This window comes from Acanthochromis polyacanthus, chromosome 21 (assembly GCF_021347895.1).
Source record: "Acanthochromis polyacanthus isolate Apoly-LR-REF ecotype Palm Island chromosome 21, KAUST_Apoly_ChrSc, whole genome shotgun sequence".
NCBI lineage: Eukaryota > Metazoa > Chordata > Actinopteri > Pomacentridae > Acanthochromis > Acanthochromis polyacanthus.
Window position 1 is genome coordinate 7,258,671 of NC_067133.1, and position 12,568 is coordinate 7,271,238.

At 43.5% G+C, this 12,568-nt stretch overlaps 2 protein-coding genes across 2 annotated transcripts in view; one reads left to right on the plus strand and one right to left on the minus strand.

Moving 5' to 3' along the window:
* Positions 1-11,029, minus strand: nr1d1 (nuclear receptor subfamily 1, group d, member 1). Its single transcript, XM_051941402.1, is given in 9 exon segments — positions 1-1,264; positions 2,199-2,409; positions 2,490-2,675; positions 2,804-3,246; positions 3,249-3,554; positions 3,665-3,809; positions 4,146-4,234; positions 4,367-4,612; positions 10,711-11,029. Coding segments are annotated over 9 exon segments (2,016 nt in total). The 5' UTR covers positions 10,880-11,029; the 3' UTR covers positions 1-1,043.
* Positions 10,122-12,568, plus strand: part of LOC110967908 (mediator of RNA polymerase II transcription subunit 15) — a 19,807-nt gene continuing 17,360 nt past the window's right edge. Inside the window, 1 exon segment of the mRNA XM_022217658.2 lies at positions 10,122-10,697. The gene's annotated coding sequence lies outside the window, so the exon portion shown is untranslated.

Consider the following 12,568-nt stretch of genomic DNA (forward strand, 5'->3'; position numbering starts at 1 on the left):
TGATTCTTCCGTTTATATTTATATATTTATATAATGTCTTTACAACATAAAACACGGAATAAAATACATACATCAGAAGGTCTCATTTCCATCAGGTGCAACACCGATACACTCGTAATATCTGCACAGGCATATTTTCATATTAACAAAAAATAAAGATGCAGAAAACATCTCAGTCCCCAACAGTTCAAGTATCGCTGGATATTTGTGTTTCTGAGTATTTACAGGTTTCATACAGAAGATCTGCTGCATAACGTTGGTCTGAGGCACCGCAGCGCTCTCATTGGTCGCTGGAGCTGCTGCTTCTGCGTGTGATTGGCTGGTGGTGTTGGAGTCTGAGGCCTTTTCAGTCAATCAGAGTCTGTTTGGAAGTTTCTGGATGTTCCCCAAACTGTCTGGAAGAGTCTGACGTTCTCCGTTTCCTCCAGAGTCAAAGGAGCCGCCACAAATAAACCAGAATTTAATTTAAAAACTGAAAATATGTGAGTTAAGCACAGCTAAAAGAAAAAGATTTGATCCCAAAGTGGTCAGTTTGTAAATAATTCTGGTTTCTAACAGATTTATGAGAGTTTTCTGCACATGAGGAATTTAAAGATACATGATTGTGACGTATGTGACAAGTAATGAAGATTCAGCAAATATCTGTACGACAGACAGTCTTAGTAGAGGCAGAGAGCGTATTAAACCACAAATATAGTAAAAATAGGAAATATTTACTGTACTCAATCAGAACATTCAATCAGTTTTGAGATCATTTTTAGCTCAGTCACACAGTGAAGTATGTTGTAAAAGTTATTTCTACCTGTGGAACCATCAGTGTGGCTAGGCTAGGCTAGGCTAGGCTAAGCTAGGCTAGCAGTGTTTGAGCAAAGCTAACACTGAGGTTACATTATTAGCGACTGTTCCTTTAACTGGAGACTCTGGAGCAGCAGCTCTGTGGGCAGACTCTGATTTTGGCGGGAAGCCATGTGCTGAACAGTGTCAGTCTTTACAGTGTCGACATCACCACGGCCGGCGAGCGTGGTGATGTCATGGTGAGGTCATCAGGCGTCGATGCGGAAGGACAGCAGCTTCTCAGAGTGCATGTTGTTGAGCGTGCGCAGGTCGGGCAGCTTCAGCAGCAGTTTGGTGAAACGTGGTGAGTCCATGTTAAGGTGGTTGTTGCCGGGGGCGATGGCCGACTTGTTGACCAGCAGGCGCAGAGCTCTGATCAGGTTCTCCTGCAGCTGCTCCACCGACGCTACATTCTCGATCCCGGACCGGTCTGGAACAGCGGAACACAGATTCAGCTATGGTTAGCTAACCGACAGAGCTGGTTGCTAGGTAACTCTCAGAGGTGGTTGCTAACTCGCTAACTCTAAGAGCTGGTTGCTAACTAGATCACTCTGACTTTGTCTAAATCAGAGACAGGTTTTGGTGAAGTACAGTGATAAATCTATACTGACAGTCAATAGAAACTTTGAGGTACAAATGTACGCAGAATTCTACTTGTAGGGGGGTTGTAATTATTCATTGTGGATTTACTGATGATCTAGTGCCCTGGTAGTTGAGATAATGATGAGTTGTCATTTTGTCATGATTCATTGCACATGGGTTGGTCACTTTGCAAAAGTGAACCAAATACACACCAAGCAATACTCAGTGAGTATCTGCACAATTTGAGAATGGATTTTGAAGGCCTATATAAAGGCCCAAAAAAGGCCACCATTGTTAGTCCAGTGAACAGCATCATGCCGCGTCTATCACATGAACAACGTCTCCGGGCACTGGGTATGGTGGAGGCCGCTTTAAGCTACAGTGATGTAGCCAGGCGTATGGGCTGTTCCCAACCCACAATCAGAAGCCTGGTCCAAAGCATGCACCGAAGGGTTGCTGCCTGCATCCAAGCAAATGGAGGCCATACTCGGTATTGACTGTTGTGACTTTGTGTTTGGCAGGTGCCGTTTTCTTTTGTGAAATTCTTTATTTTGAAATCATTCTTGAAACTTTAGATTTTGTTTCTGTATGCCAATATGCTAAACAAATGATTCATATGAAGAAAATCCAGTTTCGGGCTTCAAAATAAAAATTACGTTGAAAAATATGGTCTCAAAGTTTTTAATGACTGTCAGTGTACTACTGTTACAAAGATTGACAGGTGTCATAACAGTGGCTAAGGAGGCGAGGCTTAACACAAGGTAAATTCCGTGGCTGCTCACCTGCAGACACCAGCACCACGGCAGTGAACAGGCCCAGCTCCTCGGCGTTCAGCTCCAGCGCTGCCAGCTTGTGGCTGAAGTCAAACATGGCTCCCAGCAGTTCGCTCATGCCCATCGCCTGCAGCTCCTCCAGGCTGTAGGTGGCACCAGAGATGAACGTCACCGTCTGCTCCTTCACGTTGAACAGCGTCGCAAAGCGTACCATCAGCACCTGGACAGGAAACGAGACCATGTGACGCCTGACCCGCTCAATAGAAACGAACGGCGGTGTGACATCCCAGAGCGTCGTACCTCGAAGGTTCCCGCCTTTAGCAGCGTCACCTGGTCATTCTGCAGCAGAGCGCTGAATCCTGGGATGTGTTTAGCGAATTCCACCACCTCCCTGACGGCCGGTGTGAAGGACAGCGAGAAGTCCTCCCAGATCTGCTGCGGGCTCCTCAGAGGGTCGGCGTGAGGCTGCATGTTCATTGGACAAGCCTGTGGAGAGAGGAGCCCACAATCAGCCAATCAGGTGGGAGCTTGCTAAACCCCAAACAGTCATCATCCAATCACAGCTAAGTGCCAACACCACAATGTAAAAATGCTCTCATCACATTGGTTCTCACCAGAACAATCCCCCTGTGGTTCTTCATTGGACAGTTCTGTTCCTGGGTCACCCAATCGGCCAGCCTGTCTCCTCCAATCAGGTTAGTGTTATGCAGGCTCCGCCTCCCGCTGCCGTGGTGATGGTTCATGACATTGCGTTCATTGTGTGGTGGCAGGTAGCACCCGGTGCCCAGGTTGTTGTTGTTATGGTGATATATGGTGTTGAGGCCATCGGCACGGTAACCATTGGGGCAGCGGTTGGGCCCCCAAAGCTCCGCCTCCCCGTTGTGGTGGTGCCCGTGGTTATTCTGCTGCTGCTGCGTGGGACTGGTCAGCTTGTCGTGGGCGTACAGGAAGGTCTCGCGGTGAGCGCGGGCAATGGCAGCGACGGTAGACTCAACGCCGGGGCTAGGGGGTGGAGGGGAGGGGTTGGGGCTCTGACAGATTGGTGGTGGGGAGGAGGGGGCAGGGCTCTGACAGAGGGGGTTGGGGGAGGGTGGGAGGAAGAGGAGGCCGGAGGGGAGGGGTGTGAGGGGATGAGGGGGAGAGCGGGGGGCTGACGCTGGGCGGCGACCGTGACAGTGGGACATGGCGACGAAGAGGATGAAGAGGATGAAGAAGAGGAGGACGAAGATGCTGAAGATGAAGACGACAGGCTGGCGAGCTGGAAGTCACTCTGCAGCTGGTTGTTCACCATGTTGTTCATGGCGCTCTGCATCTCCGCCAACATCCGCTGCTTCTCACGCTTCGGGATCCGACCGAAACGAACCGCTGAGGACAGAAGAAGGGGAGGAAGAGGAGGTGTAAGAAAAAAAACCTCCATCATCATCTTTATTTAGAGTATGGTGTACAGACAGACAGGTGTACAGGTGTGCTCTCACCGTCTCGGCTCATGCCCACAGACAGACACTTCTTGAAGCGACACTGCTGGCAGCGGTTCCTGTTGATCCTCATGATGGTGCAGCTCTCGTTCTTCAGACATTTCTTGTACTGGATGTTCTGCTGGATGCTGCGACGGAAGAAACCCTGCAGGATGACATGGACACGGCAGTCAGAATACCTGTTTAAACGCCTGAACACCTGTCTGAACACCAGAACACCTGTCTCAAAACCTGTCCTAACACCCAAACACCTGTCTGAGCACCTGAAAACCTCTCTGAGTCACTACTCGGCTGATTCAGGTCTAGACCGACAAACATTTTGTTCTTTTACACATAAATGTTTTAATCACAAGGTGAAAGAATTCAGGCCAAACCCAACATTAAATCTTTAACGTGGTTCTTTCAGCCTTCAGAACAGAACTCGTTTGGTTCTTGGTACTCGGGTCAGTTAGAATCGGTGCTGATGGAGATGTTCTCTCACCTTGCAGCCTTCACAGGCGTGGACTCCGTAGTGGAAACCTGAGGCAACGTCTCCACAGACCTTACAGAGCAGCACCATCCCATTCAGCTCTGGAACACAGACCGTTGGTTAGCCTAGCTTAGCATCAACAAACAACTGAAAACAGGTCTATTTTTTCCAATTTGAAGTAAAAACAAGAGCAGAGTCCCTTCATTTCTGAAGCAGACTAACTGGGTTCTTACTGGTCAGACTGGCCACAGACTTGCTGGGCGACGTCCTCAGAGATCCTACATCGTCACGGCCTCGGGGAGAACCTCCGGATGAGGAGGAGGCCGATGAGGAACCGTCGTCCCCGGAAGAACCAGAACCAGAGCCGCTGCTGAAGAAGGACGGAGTCAGCGAGGAGGAGGAGTTCTCGCTGTACATGGAGACCGGACTGGTTCTGGTCGGAGAACCTCCACAGGAACCCACATAGGAGATCACACCTCCTGCGGGAGAGCAGAGGAACCCAGGTCTGAAACACTGATGAACACCTCGAATGATGAGACTCGACTCAACTCTGATAAACACTGCTTAGTTTGGACTTTTTGTGATCGATTTATCACTTTTTGTGGTCGATTTGCGGCTTTGACGTTGATTTGTGTGTTTTTGTGGTCGATTTGTGACTTTTTGTGGTCGATTTATCACTTTTTGTGGTCCATTTGTGACTTTTTGTGGTCGATTTATCACTTTTTGTGATCGATTTGTCTGTTTTTGTGGTCAATTTTTGTCTTTTTGTGGTCAATGTGTGACTTTTTGTGGTTGATTCGTGTCTCTGTAGTCAATTTGTGTTTTTTTTAAAGTCGATTTGTGTCCTTGTGGTATTTTATAGTTGATTTGTGTCTTTTTGTGGTTGATTTGTGTCTTTTTGTAGTGGATTTATGCCTGTTTGTGTTTGATTTGTGTTGCTTTGTGTTGGGGAAGCTTTAATTATTCACAGACGAAGACGTGACTCTGGCTCTGCTGCAGCTGCTGCCAGTACAAAGCTCCGACTGGAAACCAGTGAATGACTGGTTCAGTTCAGTGACCTCACGCTGCTCAGCATGAGAGGGCGGAGCCTCTGAACGGGTGGGAGGGGGTGTTTGTGGCTGGATGTTTCCCTGTGGCCGTGGCAACGGAGGGCGAGGAAGGGGGAGGGAAGTAGTAAAAGTTCAAAACAAACAGACTTTCTAGGAATTCTAGGAACGGGGGGGGGGGGGGGGGGGGGGGTGAAGGAACAGCCTGTGTGACTGTAAAACATCACGTGTTGTTAGCGTGAGTATGTGTATGTTAGCGTGTCTATGTGTGTTGGTGTGTCTATGTAGATGTGTGTGTGTGTTAATGTGTTAGTGTGTGTATGTAGGAGACGTCTGTGTTAGTGCGTGTTTGAATTTGGTCCTTTAGTGATCAGTTCTTGTTTTTTGTGTCCCTCCGTCATCCCGTTGTGTGTCTGTGTGCGTCTGCAGCCGGCTGTGTACACGGTGTGAGGACAGTGAAGCTGAAACATGAGTTGCTAAATTAGTGTGGTGAGTGTGAGTCACTGTGTGTGTTGCTGCGATGTAGGTGTGACTGTGTGTTGATGTGACGCTGCAGCTACACGTGTCAGAGCTGCATGTGACCGAGCCTTTTGTATGAATGACACACGGTCTTAATTCCCTGTCACACACACGCAAACACACACACAGACACGCACGTCGCTGCAGCATTACTCAGGTTGAAACTGCCGTGATCAGTTTCAACCTGAGTAATGCTGCAGTAATCTGATTCAGCCATTTTAAAGTCTAAAAAGACAAACAGCTGATTAAAATTTACTTTCACCGACACCTGATTGTTGTTCAGCTGACAGGAAATCTGTCTCTTTGGATCATTTGTGTCTCTGCTGTTGTGTTAAACTGATTTTCATGCTCCTCTGTACACTGATATCACCTATGAAGTAGTCATAAGCGTCTTGGTGGCTGCCCTCACTTGTCCTGCTTTAATATCTTTAATGAACTGACATTAATTTGTAGAAATCTGAAAAAATTAAAGTCTCTATTTTTTGAAAATGATGCTACGAAAGTCAAATTAAATTGACCCTGATTCAATGTTGAAAAGCAAAAATAAAAGAAAACTTCCAAGGACAGTGAATACTTTTATAAGACACTGTAAATACAGCATTAAAAAGCAATACTGTAGTAATATACAGCACTATAATGCAGTACTATAGTATTATATGCCACTATAATGCAGTACTGCAATAATATACATCATTATAACGCAGTCCTTTAGTGGTAAACACTACTATAATGCAGTACTGGTATAATATAAACTATTATAATACAGTACCATAGCAAAATACAGCACTATAATGTAGTACTAAAAAAACAATATACCACTACAATGCAGTACTGTAGTAATATATACCACTGTAACACAGTATTGCAGTAAGATACACCACTATAATGTAGTACTTTAGTGAGATACAGCACTACAATGCCTTACTATAGTAATATATAGCACTATAAAGTAGTACTGCATTAATCCACAGCACTACATACAGCTTTATAATGATAGAATAGAATATAGTTTATTGTCATTATACAATACAATGTATAACGAGATTGCAGCTATGCAGTACTTTAGTGATATACAGCAGTATTACAGTAATCTACAGTACTATGTAAATATAGTACAGTCACAATGAATCCTCCTCCTCCTCCCCCCTCCCTCCCTCCCTCCCTCCCTCCCTCGTGCAGGAGGCTCGTGTCCTCTGATTGGCCACACCTCTCTGACACGTGCCTCCCCCACACAGCCGGCTCCGCAACGGGACTGGCTGCTGCTGGCCCCGCCCACCACGACACCACCTCCTACCGCACGCGCTCTCACTTTCCGCCATTAGTCACACACACACATACAGGCACACACATACAGATACAGACACACATGAACGCAAACAACCAAATAACTGAAGCACAACTATGTCATATTTTATATATTACACTGGAGCTACAACATGTTTACGTGACTGTTAGTGTCTCTGTAGCAGATGTGTGTTTGTGTGTCTGTTTGTGGCTGTTTTGTGCGTCTTTGTGGCTGTTTTATGACTTCTTATGGTTGTTTTGTGTCTCTTTGTGGCTGTTTTGTGCGTCTTTGTGGCTGTTTTATGACTTCTTATGGTTGTTTTGTGTCTCTTTGTGGCTGTTTTGTGTCTGTGTTTTTTGTGTCTCTGTGGCTATTTTGCGTCTCTTTGTGGCTGTCTTCTGACTTCTTATGGTTGTTTTGTGTCTCTTTGTGACTGTTTTGTGTCTCTTTGTGGTTGTTTTATGTCTCTTTGTGGTTGTTTTGTGTCTCTTTGTGGTTGTTTTGTGTCATTCTCTTTCCTCATATTTTCCTGTTGTGTGTTTTTATTATCATTGTGGCTTATTGGTGAGCTTTTGTCGGATGGTAAAAAGCTTTTTTTAGTTTCCGTCTTCTTCTGCAGTGCCACCTTCTGACCACATTCGTTTGCTCCGAACTAGCAGATCGTGCAAACAGGCCGAATTTGTATTTTGTCGTTTTGCAACATTTGAAACGTTTGCTTCAGATTTCCTTCGTAACTTTCAGGAAACGCACCAGGTGTGATTGTGGTTCAGTATGTTTCCGGGTGAGGGCATTAATGCAGTTATTCACAGGAGCTGAATGTGACTGAGAAGGAGGAGGCGACCTGCTGGTGACATCAGCTGATGAATCTAAATCAGGACAACCCGCTGTCTGAGCTACATCTGCCCTCCATCTGCCCCAAGCTCCTCCTGCAGTTCACACAGTGTTTAACAGTTCAGTGTGAGGGGAGTTCAGAGATGATTTTCACTGTAATCAATAAGCTAGGTTATGTCTCTAAATTACTCAGGTGTCTTGTTTTGTTCTGAACACTAAACTAAAGTCACATAAATTTGGAACAAAACAAGCACAATCATAAGAATCAACCCGAGGACTCAAACTACCACTGTGAGACTAAAAACACCACAAAGAGACGCCAACACTGTCACAAATGAGAAAAGAAACCACAAACATCCACATTTAAGAAGCTGGAATTACAGAATTTCAAGTGTTTCTAATAAAAACTGACACAAATTGATTAATCGATTATCAGATCAGAGGAGTTTAATAGTCGACAACTAAATGATTGCCGCAGCTCCTCAGACATCACAACTTGCTGTATGAATGAATAAATGTAGAGACTACAACTCCCAAGATGCATTTCACCCGCCAACAACCAATGGCAGCTGCAAATCATCCTGCTGTGTAGAAATCTGATGAAACACTCAAAGGTTTAAATGCTCCTGATCAGATTGGGATGGAGGCGGTAACCGTGGAAACAGGCTCCTTCTCCACAGCTGCATCAGCTAAGGCTCATGGGTAATGCAGTGTTTTATGTTCCTCCATTTAAAGCATCTGAGTATTAAATCAGTTTCTGCTGAACAGGATGTAAAAAAAAACTGAACAAACAGCAATTAAATTTAAATCAAGTCGTCCATGAACCCAAACTAAAGTCTGAATTATTAGCACTGTAAAAAAAATCTATGTTTTTAACAGTTTTAACTCTAATTTTTGAAACACTTTACTGTTATTTTGCCGATTTTGCCTGTTTGTAAAATACAGAAAATAATTAGTGACATGAAACAAAAAAGTATTTATTATATGTGAACTTCAAATGGAAATGTGAAGTGAAAGTGATGCTGTAGATTAATGTGCAGATCAATAAATGAACGTCTGAAACATAAAAATCAGCTGCAGAAAAATTTTTCTGATGAACTGAGTCTCATTTCAGACACTGACTCATTCTGCAGGGTTTAATTAATCAGGATTAATTCCACAACGTGACCAAATCCACTCATCTCAGGGTTGCCAGTGAAGGAAACCATCAAATCTGCACACTTCATGTTTAAAACATGACCTGAGTCGGGTTCATTCTGATCATCACAGGGATCAATACTCTGATTACTTTCTGTTTTTCTTTCCAGCAGCTCAGCATAGACTCTCAACTTATCTCTTACACTTTCAGATTCCATCCTGATCAGCTGATGTAACCACCTGGAACTAATTATTTGCTTTTAAAACTGAGTCACTAATAACCTTTGTGCTGTCGTGTGGGTCAAACCCGTTTTAAAGTTTGAAAATGTTGGGGGAAAAAATCACAGTGAAACTTGTGATGTCCACATTTTGGGAAATTTTTGAACATGTTTTGGTGGAAAAAAGGAAATATTTAAAATGTTTCTTAAGAAATGAATTTCGCTGGATTTTGGTTGATTGATTTTTTTTTGTCTATGTTCTCAAGAAAATATTGGAAGTTTTACTGATACATATGTAATCACTTCAGATATTTTTACTCATTTTTGGAGGATTTTTACTCATTTTTAAAAAATAATTACAAGAATTTTCTTGCCAAATTTGGTGGATTTTTTTGAAAGAAAATTTTTAAGAGAAACTTTAAAGGAATTATTGGAATTTTCTTCCAATTCCTTTGGGGATTTTTTTGCTGAATTTTTGGATTTTTTTCAGACAAGGAAACAATATTTTTTTTGGTGTTGTAAATGAAGACAACAGGAGCGTTAACACAGGAAGTGTCACGAAACACCAACAGAACGTTCACTGGTTTATATTGCAGGATTGATATTAGACCAGAGGAGACATCTATAATGATCAGCAGCTGGTTATGAGCTCTCTGATTGGCTGAGGGGATATTTAAATATGAGCTACATGACTCATCAATAAGTAGATCAATAATCCATAATTTAAAACATAAAAATATTTTGACTGTGTTCATGTGCCAAGATCAATAACTGATAATCTATCTGATCAGCAGTTCAATCCGCAGAGAAGCAGACAGCAGCATTACGTAATCACCCCAGTCCTGCCGGCAGCCAATCACAGCCGAGCTCGGTGAAAACAAAGCGCACATGGCCCGGTGTCCCGGTCCATGTGAACCCGCAGCGGCCGCTGTGGGCGGGCGCACGCACCCACGCACACACACACGTACCAAATCCACCTGACACCGAGCGACCTGCCGACCCGGCGCCGTCATCATGACCCAGTTCCCCGAAATGCGGGGCGGATTCACGGTGCCGGTACCCGTGATGACGGCGGACATGTGCGCGAGGCGGAGGGCGAAGGGGGTCCTGAGCCCGAACCACCGCAGAACCGGAACCACCGGTACCAGTTCATACACATTTAACTTTCATTATTATGATGCTTGGAATGAGAGCAGAGACACCGGACCGGAACCAGACCGGAACCGTTAAAACACCACAACACAGAGCAATTGATTGATCAGTGAGGGGCTCGTTCTCCGGTTCTCCAGCAGGTTTGGTTCCACCTGCTGCAGCATCAACATTCCGTTTATCCAGGAAGGTACTGGTTCCGCTGTCCAGGATCCCGGTGAGGACGTCCTGAGGAGTCTCATGTCCAAACAGGTTCTGAGTCTCTGCGGCAGAACTCGAAAGTAAAAAGTTCCGTTTTTTAACAATCAGAGCTTCAGAACTGGGAGAACTGAACTCAGCTCCAAATTTCACAGTCAAACCGACCGCCCGCGGATCGAAGGTGAGTTATTTACCTGTACTGCTGTCGTTGTTGTTGTTGTTGTTTGTGTCCATGGCGGTGGTCGTCATCCTGGTCCCGGTACAGTCACGGAGGAATACCGAACAGAGCTCGGTTCCGGTTCTATTCCATGATCGCGTCCTGCGCTGTTCTGATGTGTGTCCGCCGCACGAGGACTCTGTCATCTGCTGCACGCGCTGCTCTGTGTGGTTCAAACAGGGCGCGCGCGCAGCAGCTCCGGTGATGATGATGATGCGAGGAGCTCGCGGGGCCGCACGCGGCAGAAAACGGGACTATGTGACCGCGGGGAGAGCCTCGTGCCCCAGTGACACAGTTTCCCGCCCTCCTCCGAGCTGCACACACTCTTTAAATCTCCGAGCACGTGGAGCCGCCTCTGCTCTGTGCTCTCCTGGGGATTGTGGGAAATGGAGGCAGAGGGTGGAGTTGTAATTTTATTGTCTTTGGATTAATCAACCAATGAAACTTAAGCTGACGATGAAAATATATATTCTAATTTTATTTAATTAATGTATCCTGAAGTGTAGTAATAATATATTGATATGATTGTATATTATGTTGTTATAATTTTTTTGATATATTAGCACCATATAATATTATATATCACAATTAACTGATTAGTATGTTAAAAATATGTATTTGTCTATTTGACATTACAAATATCAGTACAATTTCTGTATTATTTATAGTAGATATATAATTATATTACTATTTTATGACCAATTTCACTTGCTGCTGTAACTGATGTGTTCGTGGTGACAAAAAATTTTCAGTCAGTCTTGCAAGATGCAGGTTTTATATTGTTTGTGTGTTCATTGTTTAGCTTTTAGCTGCTGTTTAATGACAAAAATACATGAAGTCAAACAAATGATGCTGATTCATAAGGATTGTTTATTTGGTGTAATGCTCAACAATATAGAAAAAAGTCTGAATTAAAAATTAGGTACTTAAGATTGCAACGACAATAAAGATATTGGATTGAATCAAATCATTCAGTCACACAAATATTAAACATTTGTCTAGTTTTACTGCCCTGCATCGATGTGTTCTATCTGTCACACAGTTTTTACACATCAGGTTTGTATTTCACACGCTGAGCTTTAAAAACACTGTCAGGTCAGAACACCAACAAAATTATTGTCTGAGACTTACCTCAGCTGTGTTTAAGTTAGGTATAGATAGATAGATAGATAGATAGATAGATAGATAGATAGATAGATAGATAGATAGATAGATAGATAGATAGATAGATAGATAGATAGATACTTTATTAATCACAAGGGAAATTCAAGACTGAAGAGGAAGTCACTTGCGTCAGCGCTGGAATCAAATTTTGTAATGTGCAAAACAACCACAAAGATACCAAAAGGGCCAAAAACAGACAAAGAAATAAAAAAAAACACAATATGACATGAAATAACTACACAACATCACGAAAAGAGAAAATGAACAAAACCACAGAGACAAAAAATGACTTCAAAGGAAATAAAAGACCACAAAAAGACATGAAATCACAAACAGCAACCACAATAAAACAAAAAATGACCAAAAACAGACAGTCATCACAAGACAGAAAAACAAACACAAAGAGAAACAAAATGGCTTCATCAAGAAAAAAGAACAACACAAAACAACTAAAAATGCCAAAAACAGACAAAGAAATTTAAAAAAACACAATAAGACAGAACATAAATACAAACCAAAAGAAAGAGAGAAAATGAACAAATCCACAGAGACACAAAATGACTCCAAAATGACATTAAAGAACCATTAAAAGACAGAAAAATTACAACAAAGCGACACACAGCAACCACATTAAAAAGCAAAGCAACCACGAAAAGACAGTCATCACAAAG